The 24,203-nt window shown below is 43.0% G+C and overlaps 1 protein-coding gene across 1 annotated transcript in view; it reads left to right on the top strand.

Moving 5' to 3' along the window:
* MAB21L3 (mab-21 like 3) overlaps positions 1-22,073 on the top strand; it is a 32,473-nt gene extending 10,400 nt beyond the window's left edge. The window contains exons 3-7 of the mRNA XM_037826284.1: positions 9,169-9,309; positions 11,845-12,136; positions 14,751-14,932; positions 15,192-15,386; positions 20,751-22,073. Coding sequence (XP_037682212.1) covers positions 9,169-9,309; positions 11,845-12,136; positions 14,751-14,932; positions 15,192-15,386; positions 20,751-21,029 — 1,089 coding nt within the window. The 3' untranslated portion in view covers positions 21,030-22,073. The remainder of the gene's footprint in view (positions 1-9,168; positions 9,310-11,844; positions 12,137-14,750; positions 14,933-15,191; positions 15,387-20,750) is intronic.
* Positions 22,074-24,203: the final 2,130 nt, after the last annotated feature.

Raw genomic sequence — 24,203 nt, 5'->3', positions numbered from 1 at the left:
AAGCCCAACACCCTTGCATTCTCCACCAGCTCCTCTAAGGGGCTCTGCATGTTTTTTTCATTTTTTTTTTTTAATTAACTTTTTAAAAATAAACTATATCAAAAAAATAAAAAAATACACTAAAAAAAGTTTCCAACAAACATAACATAACAAAGGAGTAAGAAAAAGACAACTAAACTAAAATACCTGCTTTACTTCCAACATGTTCCTACTCTACCCCAAGAAAATGACCTAATATAGCAACATTTCTGTGAACTTGTTTCTACCATACCCATCAGAAATTAACAAACCACAGTCATTTCTGGGCATTTCCAGAATGTTAAATTCACCCATGATAGCTTATCTGTTCTTATTGGGTTATCATTTCCCCTCCATTAATTGCTCTCTATTGCTAGTTCCCCTACATTCTACATTATAAACCATTTTTTTTTTTACATTTTTCAATGTTCACATTAGTGGTAGCATGTAATATTTCTCTTTTTGTGCCTGGCTTATTTCGCTCAGCATTATGTCTTCAAGGTTCATCCATGTTGTAATACTATGTTTCACCACATCATTTCTTCTTACTGCTGCATAGTATTCCATCGTGTGTGTATACCACATTTTATTTATCCACTCATCTGTTGAAGGACATTTGGGTTGTTTCCATCTCTTGGCAATTGTGAATAATGCTGCTATGAACATTGGTGTGCAGATATCTGTTCGTGTCACTGCTTTCAAATCTTCCAGGTATATACCGAGAAGTGCAATCGCTGGATCGAAGGGTAACTCTATATCTAGTTTTCTAAGGAACTGCCAGACTGACTTCCAGAGTGGCTGAACCATTATACAGTCCCACCAACAATGAATAAGAGTTCCAATTTCTCCACATCCTCTCCAGCATTTGTAGTTTCCTGTTTGTTTAATGGCAGCCATTCTAATTGGTGTGAGATGGTATCTCATTGTGGTCTTAATCTGCATCTCTCTAATAGCTAGTGAAGCTGAACATTTTTTCTTGTGTTTCTTGGCCATTTGTATTTCGTCTTCAGAGAACTGTCTTTTCATATCCTTTGCCCATTTTATAATTGGGCTGTCTGTACTCTTGTCACTGAGTTGTAGGATTTCTTTAGATATGCAAGATATCAGTCTTTTGTCAGATACATGATTTCCAAAAATTTTTTCCCATTGAGTTGGCTGTCTCTTTACCTTTTTGACAAATTCCTTTGAGGTACAAAAACTTCTAAGCTTGAGGATTTCCCATTTATCTATTTTTTCTTTAGTTGTTTGTGTTTTGGGTGTAAGGTCTAGGAAGTGGCCGCCTAATACAAGGTCTTGAAGATGTTTCCCTACATTATCTTCTAGGAGTTTTGTGGTACTGTCTTTTATATTAAGATCTTTGATTCACTTTGAGTTAATTTTTGTGTAGTGTGTGAGACAGGGGTCCTCTTTCATTCTTTTGGATATGGATATCCAACTCTCCAGCCCCATTTGTTGAAAAGACTGTTATGTCCCAGTTCAGTGGCTTTGGGTGCCTTATCAAAGATCAGTCAGCCGTAGATCTGGGGGTCTATCTCCGAATTCTCAATTTGATTCCATTGATCAATATGTCTATCTTTGTGCCAGTACCATGCTATTTCGACTACTGTGGCTTTATAATAAGCGTCAAAGTCAGGGAGTGTAGTCCTCCCACTTCATTTTTCTTTTTTAGAGTGTCTTTAGCAATTAAAGGCATCTTCCCTTTCCAAAAAAATTCGATAACTAGCTTTTCCAAGTCTGCAAAGTAGGTTGTTGGAATTTTGATTGGGATTGCATTGAATCTATAGATGAATTTGGGTAGAATTGTTTGAATACTGAATCTTTACATAAATATATATTTTTTAGATGCTAGGGTATTAGAATAGCTAGAAGGAAATAACTGAAATGGTGGAACCGTAACCCATAACGTTCTTTGAAATTTGCTCTCTACTTGTTAAATTGTACTTTGAAAGTTATCACTGTTATGTATATATATTAAATTTCACAATAAAAAAATGTATTAAAAAAAAGAAGAAGGGGCTTCTAAAGGTGTGCGTCTTGGACAGTACAGGTCGTATGTCATCCCAGTGAACCAAGAATTGCTATAACTTCCAAAATCCTAATTAGATGTCAGGTTCTTTACCTATAGTTTCTCACTTAATTCTCACAACAGCCTAGGAGTTAGCTACTCAACTCCAGTTTGCAAATGAGGAGACCCACCAGAAGGCTCTTGCAAAGGTCCAATGTGAAGGGCAGAGGCAGTACAGAAAATGATTTATTGAGCACCAGCCACTGTGCTAATCCCTTTACTTATAATGTCATTTAATCCTTTAACAACTGTTCTAGTTTGCTAATGCTGCCAGAATGCAAAACTAGAAATGGATTGGCTTCTATAAAAGGGGGTTTATTTTGTTACAAAGTTACAGTCTTAAGGCCATAAAGTGTCCATCAACAAAGGGTACTGTGCCGGTTTGAATATATTATGTCCCCCAAAAGCCATTATCTTTGATGTAATCTTCTGTGGGCAGATGTTATCCATGTTGATTAGATTGTAATTCTTTGAGTGTTTCTGTGGAGATGTGCCCCACCCAACTGTGGGTGATGACTCTAATTGGATAATTTCCATGGAGTGTTGGCTGGCCCATTGGGTGGCCCTTGATCAGTGGAGCCATAAAAATGCGCTGACAGGCAGAGGGAACTCAGTGCAGCCGTGAGTTACATTTTGAAGAGGAGCTACAGCCAAGAGGGACACTTTGAAGAAAGCACAGGAGCTGCAGATGAGAGACAGTTTGAAGACAGCTGTTGAAAGCAGACTCTTGCTCCAGTTTGAAGACAGCTGTTGAAAGCAGACTCTTGCTCCAGAGAAGCTAAGAGAGGACAAATAACCCAAGTGCAACTAAAAGTGACATTTTTGAGGAACTGCAACCTAGAGAGGAATGTCCTGGGAGAAAGCCATTTTAAAACCAGAACTTTGGAGCAGACACCAGCAATGTGCCTTCCCAGCTAACAGAGGTTTTCCAGACACCATTGGCCATCCTCCAGTGAAGGTGCCCAAGTGCTGATGTGTTAGCTTGGACACTTTATGGCCTTAAGACTGTAACTGTGTAAACAAATAAATCCCCTTTTGTAAAAGCCAGTCCATCTCTGGTGTTTAGCATTCTGGTAGCATTAGCAAACTAGAACAGGTACCTTCACTGGAGGATGGCCAATGGCATCCGGAAAACCTCTGTTAGCTGAGAAGGCACGTGGCTGGTGTCTGCTCCAAGTTCTGATTTCAAAATGGCTTTCTTCCAGGATGTTCCTCTCTAGGCTTCAGCTTCTCTCCAGAATGTCACTCTCAGTTGCTCTTGCAGTGTTTGTGCTCTCTTAGCTTCTCTGGAGCAAAAGTCTGTTTTCAAAGGCCAACTCCAAAATGTCTCTGTAAACTGCAGTTCCTCTCTTAACTCCTGTGCATTCTTCAAAGTGTCTCTCTTGGCTATAGCAAGTTCACTCCTTCTGTCTGAGCTTATATAGTGCTCCAGTGAACTAATCAAGGCCCATGCTGAATGGGCAGGGCCACAACCCTATGGCAACTACCCAATGAGAGTTTTCACCCACAGTTGGGTGGGGCACATTTCCATGGAAACAACCTAATCCAAACGTCCAACTTAATCCCCACTAATAAGTCTGCCCCACAAGATTGCATCAAAGAATATGGCTTTTTCTGGGGGACATAATACATTCAAACCGGCACAACAACGCTGAAGCATCATCCTTTTTCTAGAGTAAATGGACTTTGAATCTCTTTGCAGAGACTGCACTATTGCCTGCCCATGGCCAAGAGTGCTGACTTGGACTGTTCCAATGATGTTGAAGTAGTCTCCTTGATAGGGGTTCATCTGGAAACTTCTCTTTGGGTTGGAAAGGGGTCCCGACTTCTATGGGCAGGTTGCCCATATTGGGATCCAGCACTCAGACTGCCGGGCACTGTGATAAGCAGTTTATTATTGCATATGCACAATCTCATTTAATCCTTACACAAGCCCATAAGATAGGCAGTATTACATTCCCATTTCATAGATGAGGAAGTCAGGGTGCCCAGGTTGCTCAGTCTCCGCAGACCCCGCATTCCTCTCAGTCCCCAGAGAGGGATGAAATTAGTCTCCACACAATGGCGGCTGTCGAGGGACAGTCCACAGGGCCCAGAAATTGTCCATTTCCTCTACATTATCCAGTTCGTTGGCATACAGTTGTTCATAGTATCCTCTTATAATTTTTTTAATTTCTTCAGGATCTGCAGTAATGTCACTTTTCTCATATATTATTTTGTTTATCTGGGTCTTCTCTCTTTTGGATTTTGTCAGTCTAGCTAGAGGCTTGTCAATCTTGTTGATCTTCTCAAAGAACCAACTTTTGGTGTTATTTATTCTCTCTATTGTTTTTTTGTTCTCTATGTCATTTATTTCTGCTTTAATCCTTGTTATTTATTTTCTTCCACTTGTTTTAGGATTGGTTTGCTGTTCATTTTCTGGCTTCTTCAGTTGCTCCATAAGTTCTGTGATTTTAGCTCTTTCTTCCTTTTTGATGTATACATTTAGTGCTATAAATTTCCCCCGCTTTTGCTGCATCCCATAGGTTTTGATATGGTATGTTCTCATTTTCACTCATCTCTGTATATTTAGCAATTTCTCTTGCTATTTCTTCTTTAACCCACTGATTGTTTAGGATTGTGTTGTTTAACCTCCAGGTATTTGTGAATTTTCTAAGTCTCTGATGGTTATTGACTTCTAATTGTATTCCACTGTGGTCAGAGAATGTGCTTTGAATAATTCCAATTTTTTTAAATTTATTGAGGCTAGTTTTATGTCCCAGCATATTATCCATTCTGGAGAAAGTTCCGTGAGCACTAGAAAAGAATGTGTATCCTGGTGATTTGGGATGTAATGTTCTATATATGTCTGTTAAATCAAATTCATTTATCAGATTGTTTAGGTTTTCAGTTTCCTTATTGGTCCTCTGTCTGGTTGATCTATCTATCGGGGTGAGTGATGTGTTGAAGTCTCCCACAATTATTATGGAAACATCAGTTACTTCCTTTAGTTTTGCCAGTGTTTGTCTCATGTATTTTGTGGCACCTTGGTTGGCTGCATAAACATTTATGATTGTTATTTCTTCCAGTTGAAATGCCCCTTTTATTAGTATGCACTGGCCTTCTTTGTCTCTCATAACATCCTTGCATTTAAAGTCTATTTTATCTGAGATTAATATTGCTACTCCTGCTTTCTTTTAGCTGTAGCTTGCATGAAATATTTTTTTCCATCCTTTCACTTTCAATTTCTTTGTGTCCCTATGTCTAAGATGAGTCTCTTGTATGCAGCATATGGGTTCATTTTTTTTGATCCATTCTGCCAATCTATATCTTTTAATTGGGGAGTTTAATCCATTTACATTCAATGTTATTACTGTGAAGGCATTTCTTGAATCAGCCATCCTATCCTTTGTTTTATGTTTGTCAGTTATATTTTTTCCCTCTCTCTTAATGTCCTTTAATATACCCATACTGAATCTCTTTAGCACTGAACCTTTCTCCTTTCTTTGTTTCTCTGTTGGTAGGGCTCCCTTTAGTATCTCAAATAGGGCAGGTCTCCTGTTAGCAAATTCTCTCAGCATTTGTTTGTCTGTGAAAAATTTAAGCTCTCCCTCAAATTTGAAGGAGAGTTTTGCTGGATAAAGTATTCTTGGTTGGAAATTTTTCTCTCTCAGAATTTTAAATATGTCATGCCGCTGCCTACTCGCCTCCATGGTGGCTGCTGAGTAGTCACTACTTAGTCTTATGTTGTTTCCTTTGTATGTGGTGAATTTCTTTTCTCTTGCTGCTTTCAGAATTTGCTCCTTCTCTTCAGTATTTGGCCGTCTGATCAGAATATATCTTGGAGTGGGTTTATTTGGATTTATTCTACTTGGAGTTCACTGGGCATTTATGATTTGTATATTTATGGTGTTTAGAAGATTTGGGAAGTTTTCTGCAACAATTTCGTAGACCTTTACCCTTCTCTTCCCCTTCTGGGACACCAACAAGTCTTATATTTGGATGTTTTATATTATCTATCATATCCCTGAGGTCCATTTTGATTTTTAAAATTTTTTTCCCCATTCTTTCTTTTGTTCTTTTATTTTCCATTATGTCATCCTTGAGGTCACTGATTCGCTGTTCAGCTCCCCTAGTCTTGTACTATGAGTATCCAGAATCTTTTTACTTTGGTCGACAGTTTCTTTTATTTCCATAAGATCGTCTATTTTTCTATTTACTATTGCAATTTCTTCTTGATGCTCTTCTAGGGTCTTCTTCATGTCCTTTATATCCTGTGCCATGTTCTTGTTGTTTGTCTTTAATTCTTTGATTAATTACTCCAAGTACTGTGTCTCCTCTGGTCTTTTGATTTGGGTGTTTGGGTTTGGGTTATCCATATTGTCTGGTTTTTTCATATGCTTTAAAATTTTCTGTTGTTTTTGGCCTCTTGGCATTTGCTTAACTTGATAGGGTTCTTTTAGGATATGTTGGCTGATTCAAACACTTATCTCCAATTTGTCAGCTCTACAGCTTCGTGGAGTACACTTTCTCTAACTAACCAGCAGGTGGCATCCACGAACCACCTATTCCCCTCAAGCCAGTTCTCCCCCACTTTGTCTTTGTGGTGAGTGGGGGTGTGAGCCTTGTGGGGTTCAATTGGTGTACTAAGTTTGCGTGTGTACTTGGTGCTTCCTGTCCTGAATGTGGGGCGTGTGTTGAGTGGCTGGGGGGGAGGGCAGCTTTAGAAATCAAATCTTCCAGTTGTTCCTGGAGATTTAAAGCTGTTGCAATAGCATAATCCTTCAGTTCAGTCTTGCCATAGTTTGTCTCTGCCACTGACCACAAGTCCTTGGTATTGGCGTATGGTCCCTGGGACTTGTGAATGGGTCTCTCTTCCAAGCCGTGCCCTCCTAGGTCCCCTGCTGGGGGAAGATTGTGCTACGTCACAGGTGAGCACTGTCCCCCAAGGGAAGTTCTGGGCTGCAGGGCTGTGTAGGGGTGTTCCCAGTCTGCAGAAAGGATGGCTGAATGGGGCATGTTAATTTCCCCCTTTTCACACAGCTCCACCTTCTAGGCTCCAGGACAATTAGCTGAGGGTGCCCGAAAGGCTATTGTCCATGCTCTGTGTTGTGGTGTGTGGATGTGTTGTCAGTAACACTTCCTGTCACACTGGGTTTTTTGGGCAGCTCTGGGCTGTGGTGCTGGTGCTGGGCAGGAGCATTCCCAGCCCTCCAGGAAGATGGCTGTAAGGGGATGCCCCCTTTTTCTTGGGAGTTATGGCATTTAATGAATTTTCTCAGTCACTAGACTTATTGCTTTGTCTCTCAGAGCTCTCTTAGCTCTGTTCTTGCCTGGGCTTGAATTGCAAGTCTTTGACACTTTCTGTAATGGGCTTCTTAGAGTAACTGTTTTAGAAGAATAGAAAAAGATTTAAAAAAAAAAAAAAAAAAAGGAAGGGCCCTACTTGCAAATCTAATGGGCTATTGAAATGCTAAGAGACAAGGAGATTAGGGCCATTAAGGAACAACCAAGAAAGCAGAGAACCAGTCTCTTCAGCTCTTCAGACCAGGGTCCTTGCCCTCTGGATTTGCATATGAGCCTGACTCTGCCTGAGCCCTGCCCTCCATTCTGGGTTCACCAGAACTCCAAAAAGTCTCTGTTTTAATTTTTGGGTTTTTTTTTTTTTTTTTTTTTTGCTGTTTTTGCTAGCCCTATCTCCTCCCTGCTGGGTTGACTGCTCCCAGATTCTCTGGTGTCTGGTCTCAGTCTATCTCTGTTTGGAGTTTGGATCAGCAGTCTGAGTTTTCAATAAGTGCCACAACTGCAGTTCTCCCTCCTCATTCCCAGCACTGATGGCCCCTTCTCCCATGGGACTGAGCCTGGCAGGGAGGGTCGCAGGTCCCTTGGCTGCGAGAACTTACAGATTTCTCTGATCTCAGCTGTTCCACAGGTTTGTGAGTGTTGTATGAAGTATGTCCAAATTCAAATTGCTCTCTGGTGTCCGGTCCACACAGTTCCTGGCTTTCTACCTATTGCCCTGGAGGAGTAACTAAAACCTACACCTCACCACTCCGCCATCTTGCCCCACCTCTCTCTGAAGAACTCTTACAAGGGTGCCAGCCTGCATGTGCCTCCTAGGAAATGAAACAAATACTCCCTTCATTTCTGGGAAAACTTGCAGACTCTTCCCATTTCTTATTTCACTTTTTTTTTTTCTGTCTTTTCTGGAGTTTGGGGAAAGACATCTATTTCCCTAAAGCTTCAGTATCTTTTAAGGTATATATTTTTGAGGCCATTTAATTTTCTATGGGTATTTTCCAGTTCTTGGTGACATGCTGTGTAGAGTCAGAAAAAACATAAATTCATGCCTTTTCTTATGGATCTAGTAGCAAAAGGAGAGAGTAGTACAGAGGAGATGGGAATCATCATTTGTTGATGACTTAAGTGGAAATCAATCCGTAGGGCATTTACACACATTGAAGTGTTTACTATTCACCAACCTGGAAAGCAGGCAATATTATCCCATCTTATCCCATTCTGCAGTCTTACCATTGTTCATAAAATCTTGCATGATCTGGCTCTTGTCCTCCTTTCCAAATTCAACTCCCATTACATTCCTTCTCCTTTCCTGCCAAGCTTGCTCCTACTTTAAGGGTCTTGGAATTTGCTTTCCTAAGCTGTCTTCATGGCTCACTCAAGGGTCACCTCCTTAGAGAAGCCTTCCCTGACCACCCTATCTAAAATAGCAGCCCTTTCACTCTCTAGCCCACTATCCTATTTTATTTTTCTTCATGAGACCTATCATACCTGGTATTGTATTATATGTTTTGGTTCTTGTTTTTGCCTGTATCCTCAACTAGAGAGCAGGTTTCTTTGTGTTATTCACTGTTGGATCTAGATCAGTGCCTGCCAGGTAGTAGGATTAAATAAACATAGAACAGATGAATTTATTTTCAGAAGAGAACACTGAAGCACTGACAAATGCTCACTTGGAGAGTCAGACTTAAGCTTATCTCCCCTCAAGTTCTTGGGAGGGCAGGATTTGTCTCGTCCCTCATTTGTCCCAATGTCCTGAGGCCTGTGCATGAAATAACCACCTTTGAATAACCTCCCTTCAAACCCAGGTGGACTTGAGGCGCGAGCTGATTTCCCAAACTGTGGAGGAGGTACAGAAAGTTGTCCACCATTTGACCACAGAAATCAGTCACCAAGACGTTCGATTTCAAGCTGTCCCTTACTCTGACACATACAATGGGAACATTAAGGTAAGCAAGTCTCACCTGTCCCTGAGTATCCCCCAAGAGTCAGAAGACTTGAATCGGTGGAGATTAGCCCGTGACAGGTGCTCGCACCACCAAGAATACAAATAATATTTTGTGCTTCCACAGGTACTTTTAGTGTTACTGTTTTTGAAACCATTTCAGAAATGTTATCTCATTTGAATCCCCCTCTTCCTACTTTATAGATGACAAAAATTGAAGTTTAGAGAAGTCAAATGACTTAATTTATATCAGCATGAAAGTCAGACTCAGACAGAGACTTCTGATTCCATAGCCCTTTCCACTATAGTGGTTAACATTCAGTTAAGCACACATTCCTTTGTCAGCTCCTACTCTGTTCTCTGCTAGGCTGTGAGGACATAAAGACAGCTAAGGTGCATTGTTGTCCTTGAGGAGATTACATTCTAGCTGGGCTACACCTATAGAAACATCACTTTGTATGGGAAGTGCCATGTTGGAAGGATGCCAGGCCACTGTGGCAGTGCTAAGGAAGCCCATCAGGGTCAGACAGATGACCAGAGTGCACAGCAGCTAGTGCAGGACATTAGAGAGTGGTGGGGACTGTGGGCAACCAGTGAGTATTTGCTCTACTTTAAGGCAATCAATTAAAAACAAACAAGCAAAACTTCCTGGCTAACAAAAACACATCCAAAATCTCCCTTCTACCATCTGATTGTCAGTTTGCAGCTCCCACAAAACCCAAGTAACTAGCATAAAGTGGACTATATTAAGTACCATCAGAAAGGGTTGTGTGAAGTGCTATAGGTGTTTAGTTGAGCTGGAGGAAATGGGAGTTGAAGGACAATCAGCTGCTCCAGTACATCTTGATGGTGGTTGGACGCAGTTTAGTGAACACAAGAACCACACATAAGATTCTGGGACTTGTGGATGTGGGGGCCAACTTGGATCTTAGGAAATTCACTCCAGGATAAAAATTGTACAAGTAGATCACTTCCTGGAATGTCAGAGCATCGCCTGTCTACCCTTCCCATCCCAGGCCAACCTAAATTACACAAATACCAGCTAGTGACTAGGAATAAAAAGATAATTATCATCACTTCTCCTAGAACTATACCCTAGGAAACCCCCTAGGGCCCCACTTAGAATTCATAGCTTAACATATATCTTGCAGTTGTACACATCATGCCCTGCATATTAAGTTTCAAAAATAGTTACAGTGTGGCACATAAAAGTGTTTTGATTGTATCTTAGACCTAATACAACAAGTTATTTATTAAGCACCATTTATTTAACCAGCAACATGATGGTGGGCCTCTTGAATTCACACGCAAGTGGATTCAAATAATGCACAGATGGTCAATTCCATAGTTTAGCTTATTTTTCCTTTTTTGATCCAGCCACCTTTCTATGGACACCAGAAGGCACATGGACCCATCATCTAAAACATCAAACCACTGTGCTCTGAGCGTGAGGCAGAATCAGTTGGAACTCTCTCTGGTAGTCATGCCTGAATTGGCCAATGACTAGACCCTGGGCAAAGGTTAACAAAATTCCACCGTCAGACTTTCCATGAAGCAGAGGTGGTTCCGCCAGTGTACAACTGACTGGCAAGGGGAAGATTCAGCATGGAGTGGGCTGCCTGTGACGTGGTCAAAGTTCAAGTTCCCTTTGACGACACCAACACTGTTGACCAAATTGTTCTACCTTTTGGACTATGGGCCTGACTGCTGCTGAACTGGTTCCTGTAGAAAGGGAGTAGGTAGATTCTGATTGATTGCTTTTTCCCACAAAACATAGAATCGATTCTATCTCAATAGCTTACATTGTTTCAACAAACAGGCTTTCATTTCACCTTAGATTCTGTAAGGATTAGTCATTAATACTGGCCATGGCGTCATCCATACAGGCAAAGAGAAAGGAAGGCATTTTGCAGAATGCATTCCCCTCCTCTTTCATTCCCTCCCATTCTTTATTCATAATAGACCTCTTACCCATCCTGGGTCACTCATTCTTGTCTGAGAGCCAGCCCATGGTAGAGACAGGATCACTGAACAAACAACCAGAAGACCTGAGCTCAGATCTGGCTCTTTACTCACTGACTATGTGCTCTTGGGGAGATTTCTGAGCCCCTCTGAGCCTTAGATTCCTCATGTGGGAACCTCACAATGCGATTGTAAAGATCAAATGGGCTAATGCATGAGATAACACAGGGTTTTGTATATATGGGACTCCATGAATACTAGTCCCTTCCCCTCCCTTTTCTCCTCCCCACGAACTTTAGGTCCCCTCTAGAGTTCCAAGTCTAGTTCACTCTTTCTGTTTGTGGATTCATGAAACCAAAAGCTCAGCAAATTAATTTACCTGCCCAAAGCATCCCAGTGGTTAGTAGCAGAGCAGAGATGGAATCCTCTGGCAACACCCAGGCCCAGCTCTCCACCCACCTCATCATATGGCTGTGAGCTGAGTGATTAATTGAGCTTGACCAGTCCACCCCCCAGGGACTCTGTTTCCTCTCACATCTGTGAATTCACGCTGTTTCTCCCTCCTTCCTGACCCCAGGTTTTGGCCCCCTGCCAGTTCCTCGTCACAGTCCCGACGAAAGGCCTGGCTGGGTACAGGGACGCCAGGGAGCAGTGCTGGCGGTACTACAGCCTGCAGGGTGCCCGGCTGCCCTCCCCCGTGCGGGAACCGGAGGCCCTGCAGCAGTGGCTGGAGGTGGAGCAGTTTACGAAGAGACTGTGGCAGTGGCATGAGGCGGATGTGAACATCGAGGGGGACATTGTGCCTGCTAAGGTCCTCCAGGTGTTCCGGAAGCTGATGGGAAACGCAATCCGAGCCTGTCACCTCTCAGGTGAGCTGATCAGGAAAAATGCAACAGAAATTTCTGGCATTTCCCTTTGGCTCTAAAAAGCCCTCTGCTTGGGTGTTGGCAGGCAGTGCCCTGTTCTTGAGGCCCATGTCCCTAATTTAGACAATAGCCAATGTGCTCTTTCCTTGTGTTGTCCTCATAATTTGAATTAGCTGTTTTTCTGCTGTGACACAGAGGAATGGAATTCTTACCTAAACAGGCATGGGTTTAACTGGATTCCTGGCTGTGGCAATAGGATGGGCAGTGGGTTATTCAACCTTTCCAGGATGTTAGCTTAAAAACTTAAATGTGTTTTTTTAAAAAAGTAAAGTATTCACAAACCTCAGATCTTTGTAGTCACCCCCAGCTGACTGCAGTACCTAGTATGTTGAGATAGCACATTCAAAGACCACTGATTTGTGCCAAAACACAAAATCCAGAAGCCACAGGAACTAAGTTTAACAGAAAAATTTTAAGCTACTGTACAGTGTGGCATATGCACACACACACACACCACACCTTCTTTTATTCAACACAAAGTAAAAGGGTGAATTGTAAACTGAGGAAAATCACTAAATTCCTTAATTATCAAAGAATTTGTAAACCAATATGAAAAAAGATGAACAGACCAACAGAAATAATGACAAAAACATGAATCAAAGAAAAAGAATATAAATGGCTAGTAAAAATAAGGACAAAAGTCCCAGCTGATGTATATTTCTAGAAATACACATTAAAACATGTAACAGTTTGACAGAGATGGAGAAATGTGATACTGCTCAGGGTAGGTGTGGGTGTGGTGAGACAGGTGTTTTCATACATTGTTCTTGGAATTGTAAATTGGAGCTTCCTTTTTAAAAGGCAATCTGTCATTTTTGTTTTTATAATATGCTTACATGGCAATATAGCAGTTCCAATCCTAGAAATATATCCCTGCAAATACACATAGAAATATGCATGAGGATATCCACTGCAGTAAATAACTGGGAGTTGTCTAAATGGCTAATAAAGGGAAAATGGCTAAATAAATTATGCAACCTCTGCCTTGTGGACTGCTATGCAGCCTTTAAAAAGCACAAGCGACACAGACACACACACACACACACACACACACAGTTTTGAAACGTATCTGTGGAGATAAGCAAAAAACCAAAGTGCTGCTCAATATGCAGTTCCATTTGTGTAGAAAGAAAAGGATGCATTTGTATATGCATTTGCTTGTTTAGACAAAACAGTTCTGAAACTTTCCATAATGGTAATAGCTCACTTTCAATGAGTTTTTACTATGTATAAGAGACTTTCATGGATTATTGAATTTAATCCTCATAACAAGACCATAGAGTAAGAATACTTTCTCTACCTGTTTTACAGATGAGAAAACTAAGGCTTAGAGAAATTAAGTACACATGACCAGTAAGCAAAACAAGTGGCAGAGCCAGGGTGTGGGCCAGGCAGGCTGCTCCAGCATTCATTGGCTCACCTCTTCGCTGGTGACATTATTAATAATGAAAGTGCAAATTAGAGTTTCAAACCCAGCCAGGTTGATGAGGTGCTTGCAGAAATAATGCTGAAGTGCCAGATGTTGTCATCAACCCTGCCTGGGCAGCTCTGATGAGATGTAGACAACCAGCCCTTTGTCACATACCAGCCAAGGAGAGCCACGTTTGCCTTTTGAACAGCCTAACTCAATTAGTAAGCTTTCATTTTTTCTCCAAAAGATAAGCAGAATAATAGATCCCAATTGAAGATACTTTATCCTTATCTGTAATGTAAGCAAGCAAGCAAACAAAAAACTATTGTGTATCTTCTGAGAGAAGGTGAGCAAACTAGAAGTGAGGAAATTCTAATATATGAACTGGCAAACTTTACCAGATGCATTTATTTTCTCTCCCTCTTTCTCTGGCTGGAAAGCAAGGCAGCAAGATCCTGACCTACTCCACCGACCTTTCAAGATGGTGGCTCTGACATGCTTTGCAGTATTTTATGATTACAAGGGGTTTTGATGATAAATGCATCTGTGGTTAGGCTGGTTTGATGAGTGGCAGAAACAAATATCATCTAAGAGATTTTAACTCAGATAAAAGACAAGTTAAGCCAAACTCCACTAAAAGCATATGAAAAGTTAGGGCACAGAGGCTGTCCCAAAACAATATCCGAATATCTTGATGAAGAGTGGAAACGATGGCATTGGCCTTCCATATGTTTGCCTCACTCTGAAAACCAACATCTGGGTGTTTGGGTGGAATAGAGATGGAATTAGAAAAGTGGTTTGATTTCATTTTACAGTAGTGAGTATGATATGTGTTCTTTCTATTTTGTGGCACTTCTAGTTTAGCCTTCTGAAAAGGATCTCTTATGTAAAAGAAAAGATACCATAAAAGTCTTAGGTGAAGAAAGAAAAATGAAAAAGCCTGTTAACAGTAAGATTTTCTAGCACCACTTATACCAGTATTTTTACCTAGTTGATTGTCTGATTTTGCCATAAATGCCCCACCCCTCGATATGTCAGTGACATTGTAAAAGTTGCTCCACCAGTTGCAAGGGGCTGGTCAGATTCCTTCTTTGAATGCTTGTACTGAGCAAGGCTTTCTCTTCTCATTGTCTAATTTCCCCGCAGGTAAGGTCAGCATGCTAGAGAGCTACAGCTCTGTGGTTTGGGTTGCCATGGAGACATCTGCATGTCAGGTGGAACTCGAGCTGGTCCCCACCGTGGAGATCCCCACCACCTGGCCCGAGAAAGCCCAGTGGCCTCGATGTCTGAAGCGCTGGCCTTCCCCAAACAAAGTGGAGTGCATCAAGGTACCAACACACAGGGCCCCAGCTCATCCCAGCAGAGATGCTGATGCCCAGCCAGTCCCAGCCTTGCTGAGTGCCAGCCAGCTTCTGAAGGGAAGTTGAGTTTACCCACAGGTTTCACTAGATCAGTGGTTCTCAAAGTGCAGTCCCCAAACCAACAACACCAGCATCATCACCTGGGAACTTAATAGAAATGCAGATTCTCAGACCCGACTCTGAACCTAGTGGAGATTCTTCCCATTTTTTTTTTCTTTTCCTCCAGTCATTTGGGTTTCAGTTATTGGCCCGTTCAAATTATCACTGGCAGCTAAGCTTCTGCCAAGCTGAACAGGTGCTGCTGGAGGAGCTGGACGAGGATGGGGGCTGCCGCAGGAAGTGTTTCCAGGTCATGAGGCAGATGAAGGAGGATGTCTGGTGTCCGGGGAAGAGGCCGGTTATCACATCCCACCATCTGCAGGTGAGTGTGCCAGGCACGGGCCGAGAGGGTGCAGGGGGCCGCTAGAGTGAGGTGCTCCACCTTCTGCATCCTCTGTGGGCCTGCTGTGGGAGTGAGTGTACTTATGAGCGTGTGTAAGTGTGTATACATGTGAGTGTGTGTGGGAGTGTGCATGAGGATGTGTGTGATTGTAAGAATGTGTGAGCACGTGTGCATATGTGTGTGCACGCAAATGTGTATGTGTGTGTGAATGCCACAAATGATCACTCGTGGAAATAGGCAAATCCAGACTCAGGGGGGCCACAACACCTCTGATCCAGGGTAGCAAATATCCTCTGCCTCCCCCATTCCCTTTTCCTGTTCTCTTCTCTCTTTTTTTTCTTTCTTTCCCTCTTTTTCTTCTCATTCTGTATCTCTCTCCATCTCTTTCCTTCTGTCCCTCCCTTCCCCCCACTTCCCTCCTTTGATTTCATTCAGCAAACCAATGTGAGTGCCCACTATGTGTCAGGAACCCTGCTGAGGTTCAGAAATTTATTGCAATTTATTTGGCCCTGCCCTTGAGAAATCTGTAGTCTGGTGAATGGTTCAAACATCTGATGAATTGATGTTTTCCCTGGCGTTATGACTCCCTCAGTCCCTACTCTGACCCAAGTGCAACCACTGAGCCACACACACAAACACTCCATACAAAGACGGGGGCAGGAGGACTGGGAAGTGTTGATGCTTCCACGCAAACTTTGCCTCAAACATGCTCTGGGGCTCTGGAACGTCAGGGTTCCAAATCATCAGGCAAGGATTTTCCATCCCTCTGCCACCACCTGCCTTCCTTTGCCCAAACCCAGCATTTCAAATTCATTAACGTATTCACTCATGTACTCTTTCATTCATTCATTCAACAAAATATTTATTGAGGCTATGGGCTAGACATCTTCCCCAGCACCTGCTCCGAGCTCAACCTCTGGAGGGACAGTGGTGAACAAATGCTGTCACAGAGCTTTGGTCTAATGGCGGAGATGGACATTCATTGATCAAGAATCCCACAGATGCATGTAGAATCACTCAGCATGGGGAGTGCTGGGAAGGAGAGGAGTGTGGCCTCTGTCAGGGCACAGAGCAACAGAATGAGACCTGGACTGGGGGATCAGGTGGCTTCCCTGAGGAAGTGGCCTTTGATCACATTCCCAACTCCCACTTTCTTAAATTGTGGGCCATACACAGTGAACTGGACACTCATGGAGCAATGGCAAAGCTCACTGGGGTTGAGGGTATCAGACATCACAGCCCCAGACTAGCTACTATCTACCCAGGAACTTCAGCCCTTCTCCCTGACCCCAGAAAGGACAGGCTGGCCCTCTACACAGGTAAACACAGGTCCCTGGGGGAAGGCACCTGTTTGGTGCCCTCCTTGCATGCTTCTACCTGTGCCTCCTCTCATTCAACAAACAGAACCATCTTCCTGGGTCCCCGGTTATTCTTTCTGCTCCAATGTAAGCTTTTAAAGGACAAGTACCATCTTGGTCTTGTTCACCACTGAACCCCCAGTATTTCTCTCAATGCTTTGTTGTACGTAATAGTTGCTCAGTAAACATTTGTTGAATGAATGTATGAATGACTTCACGTCTTATTCAACTTTTATGTGTGTGTGTGTACAAAATTACTAGTCTTGTTTTTGCTTTCTTATCTTTCCTGATAACCTATCCTCCCTGACCTGCCCAAGAGTCTGGTAACATCTCATTTGTACATACTGGGGCTTTGCTCTAGAGTTTCAACATTCTCAACATGTCCCTGAGCACACAACCTGTTCTCCTGGAACTTAAGCACACGCTTCCTGAAGATAATCTGATTTATTTTGTGGCTTTTGCTTCCTTCTTACTTGCCTTTTTACAAGCTACACTAGTAAGTGGCAGAGCTGAGAAGCAAACTCAAGTCTGTCTGATACCAAAATTCGTACTCCTAACCATTGACTTCATTGTCTCTCAGTTAAGATAGATGGAAATGCCATTTAGTGGAATAAATATTTTAGGCAAAATTGAGTAAGGCCACTACAGACCTCCCAGCCTGTGACTTTCTGAGCTTTCAAAACTGCATTCCACCCAGGAATTTACTGCTATCCCAATGACTCCTAAAAAAAAAACAAACAAAAAAAAAAAAACTAGAGGATTTTAAGGCAATCATTGAAGGTTCTCTGTTTCAGTCCTTCCTAACCTGCCTACATGGCACAATAGAATGGTGCCTTCTCAAGGATGGACATTTAAAAAAAAGGGGGTGGAGGGTATTTGTTGAGAAGAGTTAGAACAAACAGAAATGGCCCTAATAGGCTTTTCTCTCATCTTCTGCCCTTCACCCAAGGTCAGAATTCTCCCACAATCAGGCCTTCACTCCCGTAGGGTGGGTGGGGCTGGTGACAAATGCGGTGTTGGACACTCACCCTGGATGACTGCTTGAGTGTGTTGGAGCCTTGCTCTGGAAGGGGCGGTGCTGCAAAACATCCTCAGGAGGGACGTGGCAATCAGTCACCTCACCTTAAGTCTGAGGCTGTCTTCTGAGGTCCTCACCTCCTCCCAAAGAGGCTCTCCACCAAGCCTGCTTCATTTGAAGCAAGAGATTATTTTTTATTGGCTTACTTATTTGTAAGACCCACGCAGAGGCCCATGGGCTTGTTATCATTGTCTTAACTGCTTCAGTTTGCTTAGGAAGAAGAAAGTTTAACAAGAGGAATTAAAACTTTTTCTTTTTTTGTGTCTTGTGTTATCTTGACTACCATGAAATTATTTCTGACTCATTTACTCAAAATGGTATAAGCTAAATCAAAACATAATATCCAAACCATAAGATTTATTTAATTATTCACTTTTTCATTAAACATGTAATAACTGCCTCCCATAGACCAGTCCCTCTACTGGGTACTAGTGACATAACGGTGAATAAAAACAGATACAGTCTCCTGCTCTCATGGAGCTTGCAGTCTAATAGGGGAGAGGAGAAAAGTAAATAATCATATGAATAAATTAAAAGCTACTACTGTGATCATTGCTTCTTACAAGAAGTACACTGTTAAGAGAATGTGTCACAGATATAGTAGGGAAATTTGACCTAATGAATAAGTTTCCCAGGCCATAAGGGAAAGGCAGTATGCTCCAGGCAGAAAAAAATGGGATGTGCAGAGGCCCTGTGGTAAAAAAGAACATGAAATGAGGCCAGTGTGGCCAGACAGGAGAGCAAGTGAGGACTCGGGGCATGCTGAGGCTGGAAAGGAAGGCAGGGACCAAAGTGCGTACACCAATGCACATTAAGGACTGTGTTAGTTGACAAGCAAGGAGAAGACCTTGAAGTATTTTAAACAAGGGGAACGTGGGCAGATGCCTGTTTCTTAAGGAGCATTTTGGCTGCAGTGTGGACAACAGAGTGAAGGGTGACAAGATTAGATGCCTCCTGCAGATTGGCTAGAAGGCTATTGCAGAGGTCCTGTTGGGATGGGATGGCAGTGTAGAAAAGGATATCGGAGATGAAGAGAAGTAGCTAGACTTGAGAAACACTTAGGCAGGAGGACTTAATCAGGGGTGGTGAGGCGGTGGCTGCCTCCTAGGTTTGTGTCTTGTGCTACTGGCTGGAATAGCAACTCTGGAGGCAGACTAGGTTCTGGGGGAGGACCATGAGTTCAGTTTGGACACGTTGAGCCTGAGGTAGTTTTTAAATATCTAAGGGGTATCAGGTAAGCAAATCAGAAGAGAAGTCTGGGCTAGGGAAAAATTTTTTTGCAAGTCAGCAACATTTAGTGGGAAATAAAGTCACTTTTTCTGGTTTAGAGCACCTGGGGGAGGAACAGAGAGAAAGAAGAGACAAGGGCCTACAACTGAGCCTTCAGAAATGCCAGCATTTAGAGGTAAAGAGGAAGTGCCTGCCAAGGAGAAGGCTGTAATGCCAGGAGACACCAAGAGAGGGTGAAGGCTTAGAAGTCATGTGAAAAATGTGGCAAGAACACCAATTCTGCTGAAAGGTCAGGTACGGTGAAAACTGAAAAAAGGCCCATTGGATTTGGCACCATGGAGACCATTAGCCCTTAATGAGAGCAGCTTTTGAGAATTAATGGCAGAAGAATCCATACTGGTGTGGATTGAGGCAGGGAATAGGAGAGGAAATGAGGACAAGTGGAGACTGCTCTTTGGAGAAGTCAGGGTTTGCAGAAAGGTGAGAGTTAAGAAAGGAGGGAGGTGTGGGATTGGGGGAGTAGGAGAGCTTTGAACAGGTTTCAGAGCCAGTGAGAAAAAGGGAAATCAATCATATAGAGTTGCTGGGAGGCCAATTCCAGGGCCCAGCAGAGGGACTGGACCCAGCCAGGAGGCACAGCAGCTCCTCCAGGTAACAAGCAGGAAAGGAGAGAGGAGGCTGCAGATGTAGGTAGTATAGGGTTTCCATTCTATGTAGGCAAAGAGGGTTTCCATTTCCCCTGTGGATTAGGAGGCAATGGCACCTGCCCACAGTGAGGGGTGGCAGATTTAAAGAAAATGATTTCAGAAGAGAGTGAGAGGGTAAAATCAGCAGAGGCACAGGAGCCAGCCAGGCAAGGCTGAGGACCCCCAGTTCTGGTTTGCTAATGCTGCCAGAATGCAAAATACCAGAAATGGATTGGCTTTTATAAAAGGGGTTTATTTGGTTACAAAGTTACAGTCTTAAGGCCATAAAGTGTCCATCAACAGTAGAGTACCTTCGCTGGAGGTATCCAGAAAACCTCTGTTAGCTGGGAAGGCATGTGGCTGGCATCTGCTTGCTCCCAGGTTGCCTTTCAAAATAGCTTTTCCAGAATGTCTCTGTGTCAGCTTCTCAGGGCAGACTCTGAGCTGGTACCTCCAAAACATCAGCAAAACTCTGCTTTCAATGGCCGTCTTCAAAATGTCTCTGTAAATTGCAGCTCCTCTCTCAGCTTTCTGTGCATTCTTCAAAGTGTCCCTCTTGACTGTAGCAAATTTGCTCCTTCTGTCTGAGCTTATATAGGGCTCCAGTAAACTAATCAAGGCCCATGATGAATGGGCGGGGCCACGCCTCCATGGAAATTATCCAATCAGAGTTATCACCTACAGTTGGGTGGGTTGCATCTCCATGGAAACACTCAATCAAAGAATTACAACCTAATAAACACTAATATGTCTGCCCACACAAGATTGCATCAAAAAATATGTCTTTTTCTGGGGGGCATAATATATACAAACCAGCACAACCCCCCACCCCCACCCCAGAGATTGGGGGTCATTAATTCATGGTAGGACCAGTATGCCCTGGTGACTCATCTCTCCCTCCTTCCAAGGCAGTGTAAGCCCTATAATGCTTTTGAAATAGTCTCCTCAATTGCCCAAAACAATTCCTGACACCCGCTTCTTCCTCCAACAGATGGTACTCTTCTGGACTTGTGAGAAATATCCCTACTCCAAAGACTGGCAGATCTTCAACAAATCCTTCCTGCGCCTGGTGCAGAAACTGCACAAGTGTGTGAGCCAGCATTTTCTGAAACACTATTTCGTCCGAAAGAGCAACCTCCTTCAGTATGCCAACTCAGGTGAACTGGATGCCGTGGCCCAAAAACTCGCTTTCTTCCTAAAGCGCCCCCAGATCAGCCACTCTGAGGGACCCCCTGCCCAGGAGGCTCTCGGACACCTCCTTTTGGCTTGACTGCTTTCTCTGCGGATTGTTCCTCTGCTGGATGTCAGGACCCCAACCAGGAGAGAAGCAAAATATGGCAGAGGAAATTATATTGAACCAGTAGCGCTTGGGGGAGCGGGGGTGGACGGACATGTCCCAAAATGTCTGACCCAAGCCTACTCAGAGCCAATCGAGTATTTCAGTCCTACCTACCTCTCTTGGGGATGGCTCTTGTCATGCTTCCCCAAGCCACGGATTCTGAACTGATGACAGTTCTGAGTTTATTTTCCCTTGCTCAGGCTCTGATTGTCTGACAGGGAGGATGGAGACAAGAACCCCTGGAGGGCCAGGTGTCAGCCTGCTGCCCAGCACTGGTTCTCCAGCCCACTGACCATGGACTGGTTAATTTTCCATTTGTAAAATGGGACTGATAACATGCTTCCCTCAGAGCAGGGCTGTCTGTGGGGCTGGTGCCCTTTCAAGGCAAAGGCACTGATCAACATAGAGTGTTATTTGTTGGTTCAGTAGCTGGTCTTTGCATGCTGGATCAGTAGCTACATCACTGATTAAATGATTGCGTCTCACGAGTTGGCATGCATGTGTTTTACTTGCTGTCCTCCCTGTTCTCCTAAATGGTTGTTCTTGGTTCATTCTGCTTTCCTGGTGTTCTCAAAATAGGAAAACAGGGATGGAGTGATGTCAATGGCTAGTGTAATTTAAAGATGGAAGTGCAGCTCTGCCTGCCAGCCTGGTCCCAGCCACAGTCCTCTCTGCCTCCCAGGCTGTGGTGCAGAGATGCAACTTCCTTGTGTTTATGGAATGGATCGATGCTGGGATCTGCATGGGATGGCTTTGGTGTCAGCTTGCTCAGTCCATTTCTTTGCTCACTTCATTCACTCACTTATTGGTAAACATATACCCGTTAGGCACTGGGAATACAGCAGCGAGCAAGATGGACAAGGACCTCCCTGATGGGGATGACACCTCACAGTGGAGACAGACAGGAAATGAGTAGCAGATTGATAAACACAATTGTTGCAGACTGTAGAAGGAAATAAACAGAATGCTGAAATGGCACAGGAGGTACATTTAAATTTAGATTTGAAGCGTCCATGGAAAGGCAAACAGCTGGACAGGGATGAAAGGGAGCTGGACAGGCTTGGAGGGGGTGGTATGAGCAGACCTTGTGGAGAGAGATCTGTGTTTTTGTCTCAGATCAATAATGTGGCACTTGGCCTCTCCCAAAGCAGAAGAGTAAGGCTCTGATTTTCATTTTTAAATGCTCATTCTGGCTACTTTATGAAGAGGATCTGAAAAAGGGGGACTCACACAAGAGTCAGGGACAGTGATGGCCCTGGAGCCTATGTATTCTAAGTTTCACTGAGGCCCACAAAGCTGCACCACTTGCCCAGCAGAGTGACCAGGAATTCTAGGGTTCTCCACGACAGCAATGCTGCTTCCGGCATTGATTTATGCTTCCCGACTCCAGGGAAGCCTAGATTACTTTTGTACATTTTAACCCAAATATATAACAAAGTAAAATTTCTAAAAGCATGGACTAATCTTTTAATGAAGAGTCACATTTGAATTTGAAAACAATTATTTTTGCGGAAATTCTATAACCAGATGGTGGGCTCCTTTGACTCTCACATAGGAAAGCAGAGTTTTAAAAAATGCCTTTCAAAACATACACTTAGTAGATGATTTTTGAAAACATGAAATGATGTAGAAACCAGTATTTTGTTAAATCATCAAAACTTGCATTCTAATTTTCATATTCTTGGATTTTAGAAAACAGTTTTGAAAATCTGGAAGATATAGCAAGGCTTTTTGTCTAAATTGAGGAAAATAGCTGAAGCAAAATTTAAACCAGCTTTACAGTCCCACAATGCCAAATCATGAAAGTCGACTGTATCATTGGTTCAAAATGCATGTATACGTGCAGAGAGGGGTGGGAATGACAAACTCCACAATCTGATTCCAATTCATTCTTCTCTCCTTTCCCCAATGGAGTAGTTGGTTTTGGAGCAAGTGGGACTCGGGGTAGATTCCTGAGCATTCCTGCTTCTGGCCAGCAGAGGACAGTGGAGGACCACATATGAAAAGAGCTAGGTTCCGCCAAGCCTCAGCACCCAGCAGGTGTCGCCCCCTCAGCCTGTAAGTTACATCTGGCTTCTCCAAAAATGTATTTTTGGGGGACAGTGGATTCCAGTTGATGTTAAGTTGTTGGCCAAAAATTACAGTCTTTCTACCTAAAGCTCATACAGATTTAAAAGGGGAGTGTAGGAAGAGGGTCTATCCTGGCACCTGTGAAGTATTCAGCTCATTCCGTTTCCTAGGACAGATGGCACAGCTCTGAAAAATCAGAAAACCTTACTTCTTTACTCTGGTCAGCTTTTTTTTTTTTTTTTTAGTCTTTTTTTTTTTATATTCATTTATTGAGATATATTCACATACCATGCAGTCATACAAAACAAATCGTACATTTGATTTTTCACAGTACCATTACATAGTTGTACATTCATCACCAAAATCAATCCCTGACACCTTCATTACCACACACACAAAAATAACAAGAATAATAATTAGAGTGAAAAAGAGCAATTAAAGTAAAAAAGAACACTGCGTGCCTTTGTCTGTTTGTTTTTTGTTTCCTTCCCCCATTTTTCTACTCATCCATCCATAAGCTAGACAAAGGGGAGTGTGGTCCTTATGGCTTTCCCAATCCCGTTGTCACCCCTCATAAGCTACATTTTTATACAATTGTCTTCAAGATTCATGGGTTCTGGGTTGTAGTTTGATAGTTTCAGTTATCTACCACCAGCTACCCCAATTCATTAGAACCTAAAAAGGGTTGTCTATATTGTGCATAAGAGTGCCCACCAGAGTGAACTCTCGGCTCCTTTTGGAATGTCTCTGCCACTGAAGCTTATTTCGTTTCCTTTCACATCCCCCTTTTGGTCAAGAAGATGGTCTCCATTCTACGACGCTGGGTCTACATTCCTCCCCAGGAGTCATATTCCACATTGCCAGGGAGATTCACTTCCCTGGGTGTCTGATCCCACGTAGGAGGGAGGGCAGGTGATTTCACCTTTCAAGTTGGCTTAGCCAGAGAGAGAGGGCCACATCTGAGCAACAAAGAGGCATTCGGGAGGAGGCTCTTAGGCACAATTATAGGGAGGCCTAGCCTCTCCTTTGCAGCAA

This window comes from Choloepus didactylus, chromosome 2, assembly GCF_015220235.1.
Source record: "Choloepus didactylus isolate mChoDid1 chromosome 2, mChoDid1.pri, whole genome shotgun sequence".
NCBI classification, from domain to species: Eukaryota; Metazoa; Chordata; class Mammalia; order Pilosa; family Megalonychidae; genus Choloepus; species Choloepus didactylus.
The sequence above is the reverse complement of the archived record's forward strand: the minus strand, read 5'-3'. Positions and strand labels throughout refer to the sequence as shown.